This window comes from Pipistrellus kuhlii, unplaced genomic scaffold, assembly GCF_014108245.1.
Source record: "Pipistrellus kuhlii isolate mPipKuh1 unplaced genomic scaffold, mPipKuh1.p scaffold_m20_p_159, whole genome shotgun sequence".
Lineage (NCBI taxonomy): Eukaryota > Metazoa > Chordata > Mammalia > Chiroptera > Vespertilionidae > Pipistrellus > Pipistrellus kuhlii.
Window position 1 is genome coordinate 75,595 of NW_023425470.1, and position 20,144 is coordinate 95,738.

Here is a 20,144-nt window from a genome sequence, read left to right on the forward strand (position 1 = left end):
ACCTGTTAATGTTTGTTCAGTGAATGAGTAAATGCGAGGGCCAGGTTCGTCCTCTTTGTAGAAAATCCTTGTTTTGTTATTGCAAGTAGTTAAAAGCCAAATGAACAGTTTTTTAAATAAGTAGGTTTTGTTTTCTCTAACTTGTGAAAATGTCCAAACATGTTCAAGTATACTTTATATACTTGAATTTTACAGTGATCCTCTCGCTTTTATGAATAAAGCTGCTATGAATATTCTTGCAGAGGCTTTTTGTGGACATGTGTTTACATTTCTCGGGTAAATACCTGAAATTGGAGCACCTGAGTCCGAGGCTATGTGTATATTTAATTTTCCCAGCATGATTGCACCATTTTATACTCCCTCTCACTAATATTTAATGTTATTAGTCTTTAAACATATTTTTTAAAATCCTCACCTCAGGATACTTATTTCCATAAATAAATAAGTGGATTTCAACCACTTCACTCTTCCCATTAGCCACCCAACTCCTCAGGAGTGGAATGTTAGGTGATTCTTAGGTTCAGCACTTCCTAGTACGTATTCCCATTCGTGTGGCAGACTGGCCCTCGATAAATATTGGACAACGAATATTGTATCTCGCGGCGCTGACCCCAGGGCCTGGCATAGAGGAGACTCATCAGATGTCTAAGCTCCGCAATGATTAAACTTACTAACTAAATGCAGTTACTTACTAACAGTTACTAACTAACCACCGGGGCGACAGCCCTCCTCCCCCTCTCCCCCTCCCTCTCTCCTTCCTTCCGTGGCCAGCACCTACTGGTGTTCTGTGCACTCATTGGTCGAGCCAGATGCCCGTCTTGTCAAATCTCGTCCGAGCCACGCCTCCACTGTTCGCCTAACCGAGAGAAGGCGTGGCCATAATCTCGCGGGAAGGTCCGGCCATCTGCCCCTGAATCCTGATGGGATTGAGTGGGTGGGTGGGTGGGGGGGAGCGCGGTCCCGAGTCCCACGGAGCTAGCGCACGCCACGTCGCGCTACGCCCCCTTGCAGCCGCGCCCCTGACAACAGGCCACGCCCCCGAACACAGGCCACGCCCATCGCCGAGGCACCCTCGCACTCCGGCCACGCCCCTCGCACGCCGCGCCCCCTCGCACGCCGGCCGCGCCCCCTCGCACGCAGGCTCCGCCCACCCTCGCGCACGCGCGCGCGCACCGGGCAGCGCGTCGGCCGGGGCCGCGGGACCGGCGGGCGGGGCTGGGCCTCGGTGCGAGGGGAGGAGCCCAGGCCGCCGCCGCCGCCGCCGCCGGAGGGGAGCATGTCCGCGAGCCGCGCCAAGAAAGTGAAGATGGCCACCAAATCGTGCCCCGAGTGCGACCAACAGGTGGGCGGCGGGCGGCGGGCGGGCGGCCGTTGCCGGCGGCGGTTGGCTGTGGTCGCGGCGGCCGGGCGGGGGCCGGCCTGTGGGCTCGGGGCCCCGGGGCGCCCGGCCCGCGGGCTGCGCCCCAGGGCGGCGGGGCGGCCCGCGGCGGCGGCGGCGCGGAGGGGGCGTGGGCCGGCCCCCGCCCGGCCGCTCGGCTGACAGCGCGGCCCGCGCCCGCCCTGCCCGCAGGAGGCTTTGTTCCCCCCGGGCCCGCCCCGCGGCCCCCGCCCGGCGCCCGCCCGCCCCTGACGGCGGGGCCGCGGGGCCGTGTGCCGGCGGGGCTGGCGCTCCTTTTCCTTCCGAACAGACGGCCTGGCTGGCGGCGCGGGCCTCCTCTCCGTGGTTCCACCCGCCGGACCGACGCCCCGGAGGCCCTCCCGTCCTCCCTGCCCCCGGCCCGCACACCGAGGGGGACAGATGCTCCCTCAGGATGCGTCCCGGCCATTGCACATCACTCCCGGTCAAAAATTAATAATAATAATATATAAATTATTTATATGTGTTATATGTGTACATTATGTAAATGACGGTCCCAGCATTCTAAGTGACTGCCTCTGGCAGAGCCCTGGAGTGGGGCTGTGCTGTGAAATGCCCGTTTGCTGTGGGTGGGAGCGCCCTCCTCTCCCTCCGAGGCCGCAGTCTAAGGAGCTGAAACTCAGTGAGAACCAGTCGCGAGGCTCTCGTTTCATGCCCGCGTGCGGATCTGGGTGTTTTCTTGTTTTTTTCCTTCTTTTCCACCGAGAGAGTTTTTTCAAAATGACTACCTTCCTCCTCCCGCCCCGCCCCGCCCCCTTATTTTCGTGGTTTTGATCGGGAGTGATTTGGAATGGCTGGAGGCTTCTCATAAGCCGGCTTTTCGCGCATTCTTGGAGGAGCAAGCGGTCTTTTCCGCGGAGCAGCCCTCGTGGCAGAAACCGAGTGCGTGTTGCACCCGGTACCCTGTTGGGCCGGCGGGGTTCTGATCCGCCCGGGTGTCGGCGGGAGTTTGAGGACGCATTCTACACACGATGCGGCCGCGGCTTCCAAAGTGAGGAGCTCAACTTCCATTCTTTTATTTTTATTTTTTAAATATATTTTATTGATTTTGTACAGAGAGGAGGGGAGAGGGATAGAGAGTTAGAAACATCGATGAGAGAGAGTCATCGATCAGCTGCCTCTTGCACCCCCCCCCCCCCACTGGGGATGTGCCCGCAACCAAGGTCCATGCCCTTGGCTGGAATCGAACCCGGGACCTATCAGTCCCCAAGCCGATGCTCTATCCACTGAGCCACACAGGTCTCGGCTCAATTTCCATTCTTACCCATTCTTCCATTCAGTGGTTTGTGAAGTTCTGACATTAGGACACAGCTACTGGAGTTGCTTTGCAGGGGCTTATTTCAGTGGTTCAGTCATTCCCGTCCATCCCGGCGCAGAGGGCGGAGTGAGGTTTTCCTGGCATGCGGGACGCATCCCAGTGTTCTGTTGGGTGCAAGTCATTGCGAATCCCGACCATGTTTTACTTGGCAAGAAGGAACCTTCTGGGGAAAATGACCCGCTTTTGATACCCTTTTAAAGAAAGAGGAGAGAATAATAAGCTTAAGGAGTCCTGGAACTGTCCAGCCAAAGGTGGTCAGCGTGCTATTTGGGAAGAGCGCAGACAGCCCTTTGGCTTTGCACACGCGATCGCCCCCCTCGCTGCCGTGAAATACCACAGCTGGTGATTCAACCAACGGCTTACTTCCTCCCGGTCTGGAGCTGGCTGGCCGAGGTCTTGGCAGGGAGCTGGCTGGTGTCTCTTATTCTAGTGGCACAGTCTCCTGAGGTGACCTCACCACCTCATCTCCAGATCATCTCACCTCCAGACCCCGCCAATTGGGGGGAGGGCTTCCGTGTGAGAATTTGGGAAGGGAGGTGGGACACAGCTCAGTCCCTAGCAAGCTACTACATAGTTTAGAAATGTTAAATGCAAATTCAATTTATAAATACAAATGTAAAATCTTAAGAGGGATAGCGAGGACAAGCCCACTGGCCTGTGTGGTCCAGTTGGTCGGCGTGTCATCCCGGTGGGTTCGATTCCGGGTCAGGGATATTCCCGGGTTGGAGTACCATCTCCTAGGGCGGTGTGGGAGGCACTGATGACTGTTTCTCGCACAGATGTTTCCCCCCCCTCTCTAAAACTCAATTGAAAATTTAAAAAATCTTCAAAATTTGAGGAGATGGCCCCCATTAAATATGTAAGTTTAAAAAACAGGTAGAGAGAGAGCAGCAAAGAAGACAGATCTAGATTTTTAGTTGTTTTTGAACATCCCTTTTAAATGCCTCCATTTGATGATATAGTTCTGAAACATCTAAACCACAATACTTTTCATTTTCACATCCACTAGGCCCAAATTACTAAGCTAATACTATTGATGATTCTAGTGACTTTTCTGGTATTTTTGTCTGTTTCTGTTTTTGTCTTAATTTTTAAAAATAGAGCAGCTGTTTGTTTTTTCATTTATAAGAAATTTTATGTGTCATAGCAAACATGCCCACAATAAGTAACTTTTTTTTAGCAGCAAAGAATATAATTAGGTAATTTTAGAGCTTTTTTAAATCACTGAAACAATAAAGGAACAGGATTTTTTTTTTTGGTAGTTTTTTTAAATCTGTTTTACTTGTAAAACATACGAACAACCTAAATACACTTTTCAAGAAATAAGTTGATACACAATAAGCCATCAGTAAATAAAATTTTGGATTTTTTCTATTTATTTTAAATATATTTTTATTGATTTCAGAGAGGGGGAGGGGGAGAGGGAGAGGAAGAGAGAGAGAAATGTCAATGACGAGAGATAATCGTTGACCGGCTGCCTCCTGCACACCACCTACTTCTGGGGATGGAGCTCACAGCCTTGGCATGTGCCCTGACCAGGCATCGAACCGTCAACTCCTGGGTCATAGGCCCATGCTCAGCCAACTGAGCCACATCAGGATTTCTTTTCCTATTTTAAATTCCTGAAAGTATGGCATTAGAACTTTCAATATCTTTGACATTGCAACTGAAATTTGAAGGAATTTTATTTAGGCTGTTTAAAATCCAAATTATACTATAAAGAGGTTAATGAAGTTGTCTACCCTATTTAATAATTATTTTTATAGGATTTGGGTTTTGGTGGTGTTTGGTGTGTGTGTGTGTGTGTGTGTGTGTGTGTGTGTGTGTGTGTGTGTGTGTAGGGGCGTGTGTGAGTGTGTGTATATGGATTGGGGTCGTGGAAAGGAACCTTCCTTTTTGGAAAGGACTTTAGGTGACTTAGCTCAGGTGCATTGAATGTTTCTTGAGCATAAAACACTTGCATTAAGGGATGAAAATCAACCTATTAAGTAGTTAGAATTGTGTATTCTTCATCCCTAAGCCACATGTACATTTCTCATCTAACTGTAGCAATCTGCTGATTCCGGATGTGGGCTGATACTTTTTATTGTAGAGGACAGAGACTTAACTGGAAACATAGTGACTTTCAGCAGGTAGGAGAGTGCTTGCTGCGGAGAGGGGTCTCTAAGTAAGCACATCAGGTTTTCTGCGGCTCTGACGGCGTTAATTTAAAACAGTTCACAGTCCCGTGACTGCCTTAACGATGTGACTAAGGGTAAGGGAAGTGAGTCAGTGCCTCTTAGCTTGGTTTCTATGAAGATGTGAAATTTTTAAAATGACAAACATCTATTTTGGGCAGGTTTTACACTATTAAAAGTGTAATGTTACATTTTCTGTCATGGTTTGAAAGAATCTCATCACATTTTAAAATAGAGCAAGCTGTTAGACATCTGGATTTTGATTGTTTTTGTAGGATTTATTGTTATTTTTCTTAAATTCAAACTAGGTATCCTTTGTTCAGTTTTTTTTTTTTTTATGCAAAGAAAAAGAATTCTGCCAAATTTTTAAATTTAGCTTAATGAAAGTATATTCTAGAGCACATGTGTCAAACACAAGGCCCGCGGGCCAAATCCGTCCCACCAGGCCTTGCAATGTGGCCCGCACCGCGCTGTCATCACTGCACTCCGCTGCGTTTCCATCACAATGACAGTTTATGACTGTTCAGTAAACCATTCGGCCCGCGATTTAGGCTGGATTTTAGATTTTGGCCCCTTCTCTGATTGAGTTTGACACCCCTATCTAGAGTATGAGGCATTTCACACATACACAGATAAAAAGCTTTATGATCGTAACTAAACTTTTTAACAAGCAGAGCAATGGGAAAATTAATTTTATCTTACAAAGGGAATTGCAATTTTTCTGACTAATTATTCTGAGTATTTTTTGTTGAGATTAATTTCTGTGGTTTTTTTTATTAACATGTCTGGTTTTTTATTAACATGACTCCAAGGATCAGTAGGTTGATTTAGTGAAATGTAATTAGGTTATTGGGGGAAATGTAAAATTTTTTTCAATAATTTTCAAGAACATTTGAAATGGAGAAAGGAGCCATTTGTATTTTACGTTGTTAGAAGTAGAAGCGTGAAGAGTTTAAGTGTTGTCAGCTGATGGTTGTTGGCGCCGATTGAACACCAATAGGAAGCCCAGTTTGGAGAGAGAGCGGTGGAGAAAGAGACATTATCAGTGCACACAGCTCTGGGTGGTGGGACACGGTGTTCCAGCTCAGTCAGGCAGCAGTGCGCTGGGAGGTGGCTGGGCGAGGCCCTCTGGCCAGACAGCTGGTCTGCCCGGCTCTGCCTGTTCTCCCCTCGGGTGGGGAGGCGGCTGTGGTGGTTCATCTCCAGCTGGGGAATCAGTCTTGTCTTCAGTGGAAAGGGGTGGGAGCTGACTTAGAGAAGGCCCTGGCCCTGGCCCGGCCAGTTGGTTCTTCCTGGTGCAAACGAGGACTAGTTTCTCTCCTTCGTTTGGTCCCAGAAGCACTGTCCTTCTTCGTCAGAATGGAGCCGCTCTGGTTGTTGGTGGAGATGTTATCCCTGGAACAGCTGGTCCGAGTGGCCAGGCGTGGAAACAGCTGGCAGGTTCCATTTTATAATCTTGAGCCCAGTGAGCCTTGAGCCTTCTCAGTGGGTACCTTCTTTCTCAGAGTCCAGGCACGCTGTTCCATCCATTGTCCTCTCTGGAGCTGAGACTCTGTGACCCTAGATCTCAACTACTACTTTCTCCTGCGTTCTCTTTGGCTTGTAATGTAATGTAATTTTGCCCTCAAACTGGTTACTGAAAACTAGTGTGTGTATGTGTGTGTTGTTGGCAATTGGCATCTGACCTTATCATGTAAGAACCTGAGTCATTTTCAGTTCTTTCTTTCTCTTGGAGGGTCTGGCAGAGATTTACTTTTCTCCATCTCCCTTCTTACCATTGTTTCCCGCTGGGCCCTCATGCTCTTATGCTGGGATTATTTTAATGGCTTCCCGGCCACGTTTCCCTTCCCACTTTGTTCTATGTAAACTGCTATCAAGCTAATCTTTTTTTCTTTTTTTCTTTCCGGAAAGTAAAACATAGTCAATTTTTCCCCCTTAAACTACAAAATAGAGTCTTTGGTTGTACAAACATCACTAGTTGCAGTCTTGCCAAGAGGTACCAGCTAGCAAAGTAATCTTTTTTCCCCCCTTATAAATATATTTTTATTTATCTCACAGAGGAAGGGGAGGGAGAGGGAGAGAGAGAGAGAAACATTAGTGATGAGAGAGAATCATGGACCGGCTGCCTCCTGCACTCCCCTTGTTGGGGATGGAGCCCCCAGCCCGGGCCTGTGCCCTGACCAGAATCCACCATGGCCTCCTGGTTCTTAGGTCTACACTCAGCCTCTGAGCCACAGTGGCCTGGCTAACTAATCTTTTAAGAAATGTTACCTTTCCTTTTCACATGTTTTTCCTGGCTTTGGTTCTAATATGCTTTCCTATTGGTCACTTTCCTCAGTACATGTTGTTTATTCATTTACATAGTCATGGCATTGTAAAGCCTTAGGGAAATATGAAGATGTATAGGACACAATACCGAGCTCAAATAATTTGTTGTATGGAGCTGGGGCTTAAATAAATCTATGATTCCTACTGTAATTTATCATTCCGTTTAGGAGACTTTGTAAACATTGGGAAGGTTAACAATAGAAAAATAGTAATAATATATTTTTTTCTTTTTTTTCTACAGGTTCCTGTTGCATGTAAGTCATGTCCCTGTGGTTACATATTTATTAGCAGAAAACTTTTAAATGCAAAGCACCCAGAGAAATCACCACCTTCAACAGGTAATTGAGAGCTTACCACATTTTCAGATTTGATGTAGAAATTTAATTTTTTTGTGTGAATTTGCTATTTACATTTTTGTTGAAGTCATATTAAAATCTATTGAAGTGTGTCTGGTTTTTATTAGCTGTTGGAAGTCAGCTTATGACATTAGTTTGCTGTTCCTTCATTTAAATGATAATCCCTTATCGTGCTGGTAAGCTTGTAACAAATTTTCTGTTTTTGGAGGGCGGAGAGCCATTGAAGGATTTTAATGCAAGCGTGTGTACGATTTGATTTACAAAACAACTAAGGTATAATTGACGTTCAACAAGTGACACATATGTAAACTCCACAGTGTGATTAGTCTGTCATGTTCACGCCAGTCAGTCACCACGGTCAAGATGATGAACATGTCCTTCATTCCCAGTTTCCTCGTTCCCTTTGTAGTGTTGCTGCCCCAGCCCCAGATACCTGCTGCTCTGTTTCCTGTCACTGTTCTAGAACTTAATATAAATGGAATCATGTAATATGTATTCCTTTTTGTCTGGCTGCTTTCACTGAGCTAGTTTAAGACTCAACCACGCTGTTTACATCAAGAAAAAGTACCCTTGTTATTGCTTAGTAGTATTCTCTGCATGGATATGCCCTAATTTGTTTTTGTAGTTACCGGTTGATGGACATTTGTTTTTTTCCTTCATCATGCTGATAAAATTTATAACAACTTTCGAGGTTTTAAACTAGCGACTGGAAAAAATAATAGCTGATTTGGTGTGAATGTAATTTTTAGACACATTGGTTATTGTTTATAACTCCTTTATTTAGAAGATCTAAAAAATAATCTTATTTTACATTCCCATTAACTGGACAGATTGGATTTATTCAATGGATATACTTATTAAAAGATGAAATTTTGATACTTATTCTTTGGTAAAATCAGACTTCATATAGCCATGATCCTCAAATAAAAGTAGGTTGATTACAAATATGTTCTGAGCACCGGCTGTATGCTAGGCACTATTCAGAGCCTTGGCCATGAATGAGTGAATGAATGAATGAATGAATGACTGTCTGTCTGTCCTATAGAGGCGGCTCGCTGCTGTCATGGAGCTAATGCTCCTGTGAGCAGGAGAGAGGTAGTGAACAAATCGGCGGAGAATATCAGCTTGTGATAAGTGCCATGTAGGAAATTCAGATGAGGACTGTGCCAGCGTGTGACTAGAAGGCTCCTTTGTCTTTTTAAATATATTTTATTGATTTTGTACAGAGAGGAAGGGAATAGAGAGTTAGAAATATCAATGAGAGAGAGTCATCGATCAGCTGCCTCTTGCACACCCCCCACTGGGGATATGCCCGCAACCAAGGTACATGCCCTTGACCGGAATCGAATCCGGGACCCTTCAGTCCCCAAGCCGACGCTCTATCCATTGAGCCAAACTGGTCTCGGCATAGAAGGCTCCTTTGACTGAATGGTTGGAGAAGGCCTCTGAGAAGTGCCATTTAAGGTGCGGCTGAATGGAACAAGGGACTAGTCATGATCAGATCAGGGAGAACATTCTTGACTGATGAAATAGCAGATGCAGAAATTCTAAGGCTAGAAAAAGATTGGTATATTTTAGGAACATGAAGACTGATGTGCTTGCAGGGTAGTCAGCGGGAGAGTGTGGAGATGAGGCCGGAGGTTAGGCAGGGGCCAGATTAAGTAGGACTTTGTAAACAGAATAAGAAGTTCGGATTTAATAAAAAAGAGCCATCTTTAAACCTAAAATTGTACTAACTTAAAAAGTGAAGTCAAAGCAATAAAAGATAATTTTTTATTTTATTTTATTTTTTTAATATATTTTATTGATTTTACCCAGAGAGGAATTGAGAGGGAGAGTTAGAAACGTTGATGAGAGAGAAACATCAACCAGCTGCCTCTTGCACCCCCCCCACTGGGTTTGTGCCTGCAACCAAGGTACATGCCCTTGTCCGGAATCGAACCTGGGACCTTCCAGTCCGCAGGCCAACGCTCTACCACTGAGCCAAACCGGTCCCGGCAAAGATAATTTTTTAATTAAAAATATTTTTATTGATTTCAGAGGGCAAAGGAGAGGGAGAGAGAGAAACATCAATGGATGCGAATCATTAATTAGCTGCTTCCTACATGCCCCCTACTGGACTAGAGCCCGCAGTCCGGGCCTGTGCCCCGGCCGGGAACCAGGCATGACCTGTTTCATAGGTTGACACTCAACCTCTGAGCCACACCAGCTGAGCTTTAAGACCTTTTAAATAGATCCTCTGACTTCTGATGAAGAAGCTTTAGGCCTTTGCAGAAGACATACTGATTGTGTGCTGTGGGCTCCCTCCACAGTGGGGAGTGCAGGAGGCAGCCGATCAGCGATGCTCTTATTATTGATGTTTCTACCTCTCTCATTCCACCTCCCTTCCTCTCTGAAATCAATAAAAATAAACTAAAAAAAAATGGTTTAAGGTTAGCTGCACACTGTCAAACTAAGATTTCTTTCCATTGTACTCCAGGGATAATCCCACTTTTTCGTATGCACCCTTTTTTTTTTTTTTTTTTTTACCCTTGTGTTTTTGTCTCTGGAACAAATTTTGCAGAAATTGTTTCAGACCTGGAAAAATTTTTATGAAAAAATGTGGTGATGGGGAATACCTTTACTTTGCATTAAGTGTTCCCATTCTTCCTCTGGAACGCTCCAGGCTGCAGCTGAGGCAGTTTTTACCTCTGTATATTCCCCGCCATCATCCTTCCTTTTCCTTTTGGCAATACTTCCTGGGTGACATATAAGGATCACCATCCACAGCACACCTGCCTGGCCCTGGTTGGACAGAGTTTGCCGTCACAGCTTAGTGAGGAAGATGACGGCGGCCCCACAGGACTGGGCTCAGTGATATCAGGACCTGGGTCCTTCTCCCTCCTGAGAGGCTGCGGCTTTCACCTGTGAGGAGGGGCCTCCCACGAGCACCCTGAGCAGGAAGAAGAGGGAAGGCAGAGGGGCGAGCCAGCCATGCTTGTCCCCTGAAAAAATCTCTCTGGAAACCTCACTCCTCCACTGGCGGGTCACTGCCAGGCTGCATTTCATGGCCGCTCACACGAGGAGTCTCAGATGTGTTTGTTAGCGGGCACATCGTCCTAGGAACACACAGGACGCTGTTCTTATCCAGAGGGAGGCTGAGTGTTGGGTAGATAATTACAGTATTGTCATAGGTGAGCGGCATTGGGTTCTTGGGCCTTTCTCCCTTCTCTTCACTTGCTGTCACATGTTCTCTCTTTTTGTCCTTCTGCTTTGTTCCAGGAACTTTAATTGAATTTCCTTTCTAGGTCTAATTTGGTCTGCAGACATGCTGTTTTTTAGTGTGTCTTTTGCACTTTAATTTTTAGCAGTTCATCTTGTTTTCTTCTTTTTTATCAAATCTTATTTTTTCATCTTTTTTAAAAAAATATATATTTTATTGATATTTTACAGAGAGAAAGGGAGAGAGATAGAGAGCTAGAAACGTCGATGAGAGAGAAACATCGACCAGCTGCCTCTTGCACACCCCCTACTGGGGATGTGCCCGCAACCAAGGTACATGCCCTTGACCGGAATCGAACCTGGGACCTTTCAGTCCGCAGACTGACGCTCTACCACTGAGCCAAACCGGTTTTGGCTATTTTTTCATCTTTTATTGAGATAAATTCATATACAAAATTTAGTATTTTGATCATTTAAGTGCACAGTTCAGTGGCATTAAGTACATTCTTATTGTGTACTTAACCATCATCACCATCCATCTCTAGAACTCTTTTCATCTTCGCAGACCGACACCCTGTACCCCTTAAACAGTAACCCCTCATCCCTCCACCCTCACCCCCCACCCCCCGGTCCCAGGTTACCACTGTTCTCCTTTTTGTGCCTGTAAATTTGACTACTGTTGTTTCCTGAAAGTGGAATCCTGTGGTGTGTGTCCTTTGTGTCTGGCTTAGCTCAGTTAGCCTAATGCTTCCCAAGTTCATGCGTTTTGTAGCAGTGATTTGCCTCTCCCACAGTAATTTTTAAGCATTTGGGGAATTTTCTTTTCAGGTATGGATGGATTAAAGCAAGTTTTGGGTTTTGCTGTTTAAAAATTGTTGTTGTCTTATCAAATCAAATCATTTTGATTTGTTTGGAGTGAGAGGGTGGTTTCTTGTATTAATTAAATGACCATATTGAGTCAAGTGCCTCTGTTGCTGTTCCATTTACGGATCAGCATGTTCTTAGAATGTCAGAAATGACCTCCTCTGTGGCTAAGGTGAGGAAAACTACTTAGTTTCCTAGTGTTATATTTTCTGTGGATGCTTTCTGTTTGTTTTTTATTGGTAACTGTAATATATTATGGCAAGGTCAGTTTCGCTTCTGCATACTTGACATATTTCAACACATAATTTGCATAGTGGCAAAAAAGAATGACCCCCCCCCCCCCACCTTCTTTTCTACTACGTCACCCTTTTTAGCTTGGAAGCAGAGAGAAAGAGCAGAAAGGTCACTGTGGAGTTGTGCAGGCTTTTTTTTTTTTTTTTTTTTTTTTTAATATATTTTATTGATTTTTTTACAGAGAGGAAGGGAGAGAGATAGAGAGCTAGAAACGTCAATGAGAGAGAAACATCGACCAGCTGCCTCTTGCACACTCCCTCCTGGGGATGTGCCCGCAACCAAGGTACATGCCCTTGACCGGAATCGAACCCAGGACCTTTCAGTCCGCAGACCGACGCTCTACCACTGAGCCAAATCGGTTTCGGCGAGTTGTGCAGGCTTGTAGGGGCTGGAGTTAAAGGTGCCAAGTAAAGAAAAGTGTTCTGTTTTAAGACTTCCCTCATGTGTCCATGGGTCACCTAAATGCTGTTGAATTTCTTTTTTCCTGTGTGGCTAATAGGGGCATAAATGTCATGGTGGCAGTTTAATGAAATTTGCCAGGCAGCAAACTAGTGCTTTTAGAAAGAAAAAGGAAGAGAGGGAGAATTTGGGCAAACAGTTCTTGCTAAAGCCCTAAAATATATCACTTTTATTCCCCATCCAGAGAACAAGCACGAGGCCAAGAGGAGGCGCACAGAGAGAGCCAGGAGAGAGAAGATGCACCCGACAGGAAATAAGGACTTAGAAAACAGAAAGAGGTCCCGGAGCAACAGCCACTCAGATCACAGCAGGCGAGGCCGAGGAAGACCTAAGAGTGCATCTGCCAAAAAACACGAGGAAGAAAGAGGTATGATGACCCAAGCAGCTTGTTGCCACACACTCCGTGTTCCTAAGATCCTACTGAGCTAGCCTCAAAGGAAGTGTTAGCCAGGCATGGAGCTCCTGGCCTTAAAAATCCCCATTTCCTCGCCTGGCCAGTATGGCTCAATGGCTGAGCATCAGCAGTGCGCTAAGGGATCTCTGGTTCCATTCCCGGTCAGGGCACATGCCCAGATTGCAGGGTCCATCCCCAGTAGGGGGTGTGTAGGAAGCAGCCAGTTGATGTTGACGTTGCTCATCAATGTAATTTTTATTAGAAAACTAAAGGCTTAAATTAGGTAATATTCACCTTGCTATGATTGATGATAGTAGAGTTCAGAGATAATAATGTGTATGTGACATCCTGTTCAAGTGGTTGTGCTTTTATTTTTTTTAAGGTAAAAGTGGGTTCTATTAAGACATTTCAAACTGCTATACTATGAGTTTTTAAAATTAACTATTGAAAAAGTTCTTCAGTATGGTTGCTCTTTACAATTCTTTAAAAACCTCGTAAAGTAACTTTATTTTCAGTGAAATGTGTTTCTTAGATATTTATGAGTTATGCTCTGCTTTTTCAGATATTCAGTCGTAGGTATTCAAATATTGAGCATAAATATAAACTTCTCTTTTTTTAAGACATTGAGAAAGTTTTACCTGTTTATCATTTTTCTCTGCTTTTAATTGAGTAAAGTAACAGCTGCTAGGGAAAATGACTTCACTGGTACAGCTGTCCCTAACTTTTGTCAGGGTGAAGGTGTTCTGTTGTATGGCTTGGGGAATGCCATTTGTATTGTGTTTGACTGGCTTCTGTGAAGACTGTCCTTACTCGTTCGTTCCTGAGCAGTTTCACTGCTTTTTCTCTTTCCGTCTGTTACTGCTCTCCCGGAGTTTGAGTTATTTCCTCAGTCTGAATGTGTTGCTCTCACAGGGGGTGATAGAAAGATCAATGCTACCAGGGAAATAAAGTCACAGAAAAAAGGGAGAGAGGAAAATACTGCTTGGCCCAGAAAACAGCATTCTTCCAGCCGAAGTAAAGGGAATGGAACCGAAGGAAGAGAGAAGGAATGCTGCAGTGGAGGGGCGCGGTGGGGAGCAGACAGGGAGTGAGTCTGGGTGGACCAGGACCTGATATGCAGGTTCGTACTTTCCTTCCATGGTGACTTGGGAGAAAGAAGCGTTGATTTGGCTATACATTTTTTCAGGTATTTTAAGTTTATTATAAAAACAGTTTTAAGAAATGATTTCTAGAATAAAATATGGCTTAATTTATTTGCTCCTAATACAAACTGGAAAGTGCTCAAAACTTTGGCAGAATAAACCAATCTTTCAGTGTAGACCAGGGGTGGGGTGGATGGTAAAGAGCCAGATAAATGTTCCAGGCCTTGTGGGCCACACAGTCTCTCACAGCTACTCTGCTCTGTCATCGCAGCTGGAAAACAGCCATCGGCACCATGTAAATGAACGGGCAGGGCGTGTGCCAGTCAGGCTTGGCAAAAACAGGTGGTGGGCCAGACGGGGCACCGAGGCTGCACTTTGCTAACCTTTGAGGCAGACCAAGTTTTCTAAATACAGAGAGGAAATAGGACTTTTGGAGTGTCATATGTTTTAGAATAGATTTATTTTATTTTTTTTAATTTTAATTTTTTGCAAAAATGTCTCACAAAACAGCAGCATATAGCTCTGAAGACAGGAGGCAGAATAATGCTAGCTCTGTGAATGGTCTCTTCTCATGCGAATCCATAACTGCCACAGAGCGACAGAAAGGAGCTCAGTGAGAAGACTAGAATAGACGTCTTTGATATGCTCCTTAGTGTTAAGTAGCTATTTAATTTAGCTTTTATTGTCTGCTCGCGGGCACTTGAAAGGTTCGAAGCAAGGTTTGCCATTATTTTAATAAGAATAACCTGACTGTTTCTAAAAACACATTTTCAATTGGCTTCCTTGTTTTCAATATTTTGAAAAAGAACAGGAAGAAGGAAGGATAGAGAACGCAAGCTTGTTAGGCATCCAGATAACAATATTATCTTTATAAAATCATAAAAACAAATCATTAAATGTAACAAGTTTTGGTTTGTTTAAGATAAGTCTTCAGCCTAAACCGGTTTGCTCGGTGGATAGAGCGTAGGTCTTTGGACTGAAGGGTCCCAGGTTCGATTCCGGTCAGGGGCGTGTACATTGGTTGCGGGTACATCCCCGGTAGGGGGTGTGCAAGAGGCAGCTGGTCAATGTTTCTCTCTCATCAATGTTTCTAGCTCTCTGTCCCTCTCCCTTCCTCTCTGTAAAAAATCAATAATAATAATAAAAAAAAGATAAGTCTTCATTTTATATGTGGGGAGTATAATTATTTGGGATATTAGTAATGTAGTGACATTTTTGACTAAAATATATTGGGCAATTCTGAATGTCTTATTAATGAACATATAGAATTCCTGAGACTTCAGGTTAAAGATGGTGACTTAAACAAACACATTTAGCTCTGCATCCTCCCCAAATCCTAGTATAAGGATATTTTTCAAAAATGGCAAAATCCCACAAGAACAAGGAATGGGAGAAACAGCAAAATTCTGGAAAATGATAACTGCTTTAGCACACCTATGAAACAAATTGTAAGCTCCTTTGGCGAAAGCTAAGGAAAAAAATGTTTTTTTTACACAACTGCCTTACGATGAGGAATTTGCACATCAGCTATGTCAGGAAGTGAGGCTACAAACAATATTGTTTGAAAGACTGTTTTTTAAAATACCCCATTAAGGCTGTTTACCTCGTCCTCACCTCTCTCCAAGTTGATCCTTTGAAAAAGATGAGACACAGCGAATCTCTGGCCTAGGGCACACCGGCTTCACTGAGGGCAGGGGTATAACCAGGTGAAGGTGAAGGTGAGGTGAGGTGAGAAGAGGAGGTGGTGGGCATGGAGTTCTGCAGGAAGGCTTGGTCTCCCAGGTACGAGATGAGAAGCATCTTCTCCAGGGGCCCTGAAGAGCCCAAGAGCGAAGGCCTGAGCTCACGAAGAACCGGTCCAGGCAGTGTCCCGAAGGGCCGGCCACCGCCAGGCTCACTGTGTGCAGGAGCCAGTCAGCTTTTTGGTCCGCGCCCAGGTATGAGCATATGGCCAAGCATTACCCGGATGTACGGAAGACAGCACCTAGTGTGCAAGACGAAGACCAAGTCATCAGGGAAGAAAAAACATTCGAATAACACAAGTTTTTGCAGGGAGAAGAAAAATTAAGGCTATTATAAATATTCATAGAAGGAGGACATATTGTAGTCATAAAACAAGAACAAGATGATATGTAAACAAAAGTTGCCCGTGTCTAAAAAAAGGACCTGGAACAGGAACTTTAAAATATGAACATACACACACACACATGATTTTCAGAAATGAAGAGCCATCACCAAAGGCTCACGGACAAAATTGAAGAAATGTACCAGCGTGTAGAACAATAGGGTACGAGGCGAAAAAAACAGAATGGGAAAGGCGAGGCATTTAGAGGACCAGTTTGAGATCAGCATCTATAAACAGTGACATTGCAGCAGAAGAACACAGAAGATGCAGGAGAAGGCAGTCGTCAGTGACACAATCTAAGAAATCCCAAACCTGAAGGACTTTGCGTTTCCTATTGAAGCGGCCACAGATTCTCAGTGGATAACCGGCTACAGTAGAGTTCTGCCAAAGCACATTATCGTAAGTCATCTCTCTGGTTAAAGGAATCCTCCAGTATTCAGGGGAAAAAGACAAAAGAATCAAAATGGTATTAGAACTAATTCAGTGGAACAATCTGCTGATATGTGCATTTCAAGAACACGTTAAACAGCAGAAGCTCGACACAAACCAGTACGATGTCCTGTATGTGAAGTTTAGGAGGAGGCGAAGTTACTCTATGGCGATGGAACTAGAAGTCGTTGCTGATGGGTGGGGAGGGATTGTCGGGAGAGGAGTATGATGGGAGTTACATTGGCATGTGTTCGTTAAAATCCTTCCATTTATACACTTAAGAACTGGTTTATATATTTCACTGAGATTTAGCAATAATTTTTTTTTAAACTGTAAGAAGGGGTATTGGGTTTTTTTGTGTGTGTTTAGCAGTAGCACCAGTTAATGGAAGACAGTTTTTTGCCTTCATAATACTGAGTGGGAATCTACGAGTCTTTAGTCAGCCACACCATGAATTGGTGTGAGGGTAGGCTATAGATGTGTTTTGGACCTTCAGGGTCTCAAAAATTAGCTGCCTACACTCCCTTTCTCAGGACCTACTGCAAGATACATGCCATCAAACGAAGAAGTGAGCCAAGAAAGCATGCTGGCATTGGGGCACAGGGCCCACCCTGAGAGAGGGAGGGGAGGATCTCCAGCGTGATGTTGGAGAGAGATCCCCAGATGATAAGTGCCGTGGGTAAGCTCAGAAAGCGACCATTTCCGATTGGAGCAGAGCAGAAGACCTGCAGAGATTTACTCCAGAGGAAAAATTGATCTAATACCTGATTATGTATAAATATTCTGAAAATGTTATACAACTCGGAGAGAGTTCAGTTCAATTAGTAATGAAAACTAAGCAGATGTGCAAAGAGAATCTTTTCAGGGAAGACAGTGTATGTGTAGAGTGAAATCATTTACACAGTCAGAATAATGTGAATATTGAATAGTAATCTCACCAAAATTGTGATATAATGGGAAGATGGAAGGGAAGCACATGGTGGGGGCAAGAGATGGAAAACAGTATAATCCTAATTTTCCACTGGGGAAAGTCAGTTAATGCCTAAAACAAACAAACAAACAAAAAACCCAAGCAGTAGCATCATGTAAAAATGTTCTTTACAGACAGAAGGCAAAAACAAGAAGGAACAACTGAAAGAGTGTGGGTGCATGTGGAGAAGAGGAAGTGTGCATGGGAGGAGGAGTTGTGACTTTGGTAACCAGTTCTGTGAAAATAATTTTACTTTAAGATAGAGGAATGTGCCGGGACTGGTTTGGCTCAGTGGATAGAGCGTTGGCCTGCAGACTGAAAGGTCCCAGGTTCGATTCCGGTCAAGGGCATGTACCTTGGTTGCGGGCACATCCCCAGTGTGGGGGGTGCAAGAGGCAGCTGGTCGGTATTTCATCGACGTTTCTAACTCTCTGTCCCTCAATTCCTCTCTGTGTAAAATCAATAAAATAAAAAAATAAAAAAAAGATAGATGAATGTTTAACTTGGATTAAAGAGCAAAACAATGATAGCATAAAAAACAGACAAAAGTGGAATCATGGTAGAGCTTGTGAAATTTTGGAAGAATGTACACAAAAATGCTGACTCACAAGCTAGGTGCTTCTTTTTGTCCTTCTGTACTTAAGTTTTTTTTTCTACCGTGAACTTAGATTGCATTTTTAATCAGGAAAGGAAAAAGGGAAATAAATGTTATTATATTTGGTAGCAAGGCTAAGGTGAAGAGGTTAATATAGTCACAAAGATACCATTGATTTTCAGGAAGACTATCTTTAGGGTGAGAAAATTCATTTTGGTAGAGTCATTTGACTCATACTAGCGAGGAGAAAGAAATTTGAGATTCTTACAGAAATGATGTAGATATTAGAAGATATATAGAAATATATATAGTCTGTCCAGTTAGTCTTCAGAATACAGTTCATGATATTTCAATAACTCCTTTGAAATTAATTTTTTTTTCAGTTCAGTAGCATAATACTTTGAAATACTTAATGTACATTGTAGTATCATGTATAATATTGTCATTTAAAGAAAAACTTGAAAGCTTTAAATTTTTAAACAAAAACACTGTATCTACTGCTTTTATAGTAAGCTTTCCCTTTTTCTCTTAACAGAAAAACAGGAAAAGGAAATTGACATCTATGCTAACCTCTCTGATGAAAAGGCTTTTGTGTTTTCAGTCGCCTTGGCAGAAATAAATAGAAAAATTATCAATCAAAGACTTATTCTCTGACATTCGTCTGCAGAATGTGTTCACACGTCCTTCGGGATTGCATCAGCCAAGCCTCAGACAGCGTGGGCTCTCCGGAGCCTCCTGAGGCCTCGGGAAGGGCCGCGCTGGCCTCCTGTCCCCGCACCCGGGCCCCGCTGGGGAGCAAAGCTGGGCTGGGCTGCTCGGGCTTTCCTTGGCTCCCAAGGAGATTGTCAGTGTTTTGTGTTCGGGATATAAGCAAGTGTATTTACAAAAAAAAAAAAAAAAAAGCAAGAAAAAAAGCTGGATGACGGTTAAAGGGGTGGGGATGGGAGCAGAAGTATGAAAACGAGGGAAATAAAATGCTTGGTAATTTTCAGGTTTGCCACCAGAGATGCAATATTTTAAATACTTTGAGAAAGAATGACTTTTAAAAATATATATTTCAGATTTTCAGCACTAATGGATTGCATATATACAGTTCATTTACTTTTAACGATTTGGCAGTTGGTATTTTATTGAATGGGGAATTAACATAAATTGTAAATTTTGTCTTAAATTGATTTTTTTCTTGGCCTTTATTTTTATGACTGAAGGTATGAGTTATATTTTGGGAGATACTTTCTAGACAGTTTGGAAGTTTGGGTGCTATATTAAGAAAAACATTTAAAGTTATCTGATACTTCAGATATAAACACCTTGTTTTCCTGAATGTAATTTATTTATTGGTTATGAAAAAATACTTTTCTGCTCTCGAGATGGTGCTTGTTAACCTAAACATTAAATATATTTATTACATGCAAAATATTTCATATCCACTTTTAAGCAGTAATGTTTTATCTGAATGGATGTTCATTTAATGCATCCTGATAATTATTTAAATTGTTGCTTAATCTCACTCTGGAAAAAAAATAAACCTTAATATTTAAACGAATAGATTATATAATATTACAAGCATATTGTTCTAGTGGAGTTTGTGAAATATATTTAAATTCTTAATTTTCCAGTGTTAAATGCTAACCATTTATAATTGTTTCATTTTATATTAAATGCTTTTGTAGTTTTGCATATCGATTTAATGACTAACATATTCAGACTTGACAAGAACTCTTCCTATTTTAAACCTACCCCTGGGCCAACTCCGTTTGGAAGTCCTACAGCCTCATTAGGGGAGGCAGGCGGCCGCAGGCTTAGCCTCCACAGCATCCTCCGCTGCACCCGCATCTCCTCTCCCCGCAGCTCCCCAAAGAAAGAGGCTGTGGCTCGGCTTTGTTTTTACTCTGTTAAGTGGTAGCCAGCAGAGGGAGCTTAAGAGACACCCCAGCTCGGACCTATAATTTCCTAAGAAGTCCTTTCCCTTCAACCTCCATATTTATCTGCAGGTACTAGTGCAGTTTTCTTGTGTGCATTTTAAAGCCACAATAATAAAGCCCTAGAATAATTCTTATTCCTGAGAATACTAA

At 43.6% G+C, this 20,144-nt stretch overlaps 1 protein-coding gene and 1 non-coding gene across 5 annotated transcripts; one reads left to right on the forward strand and one right to left on the reverse strand.

Moving 5' to 3' along the window:
- Positions 1-1,172: 1,172 nt before the first annotated feature.
- On the forward strand, positions 1,173-20,144 carry CUNH16orf87 (chromosome unknown C16orf87 homolog). 4 transcript variants are annotated; one of them, XM_036439492.2, is made up of 4 exons: positions 1,173-1,342; positions 7,482-7,578; positions 12,599-12,781; positions 18,737-20,144. In XM_036439492.2, exons 1-4 carry the CDS (start codon positions 1,277-1,279, stop codon positions 18,937-18,939), a joined length of 549 nt encoding a protein of 182 aa, XP_036295385.1. In that variant the 5' UTR covers positions 1,173-1,276; the 3' UTR covers positions 18,940-20,144. The 4 variants fall into 4 exon arrangements, with proteins under 4 accessions (XP_036295385.1, XP_036295386.1, XP_036295387.1 ...); XM_036439493.2 differs by having other exon boundaries at positions 18,605-18,883; XM_036439494.2 differs by lacking the exon at positions 18,737-20,144 and adding an exon at positions 17,038-17,350.
- On the reverse strand, positions 14,443-14,573 carry LOC118719752. Its single transcript, XR_004988253.1, has one exon. It is a non-coding gene; the product is annotated as a small nucleolar RNA SNORA75 (small nucleolar RNA).

Coding starts and splice junctions, on each gene's coding strand:
- CUNH16orf87 (XM_036439492.2), top strand. CDS start 1,277: ATGTCCGCGAGCCGCGCCAAGAAAGTGAAGATGGCCACCAAATCGTGC. Junction 7,579..12,598: donor GAAATCACCACCTTCAACAG/GTAATTGAGAGC, acceptor TTCCCCATCCAG/AGAACAAGCACGAGGCCAAG. Junction 12,782..18,736: donor AAAACACGAGGAAGAAAGAG/GTATGATGACCC, acceptor ATTCGTCTGCAG/AATGTGTTCACACGTCCTTC.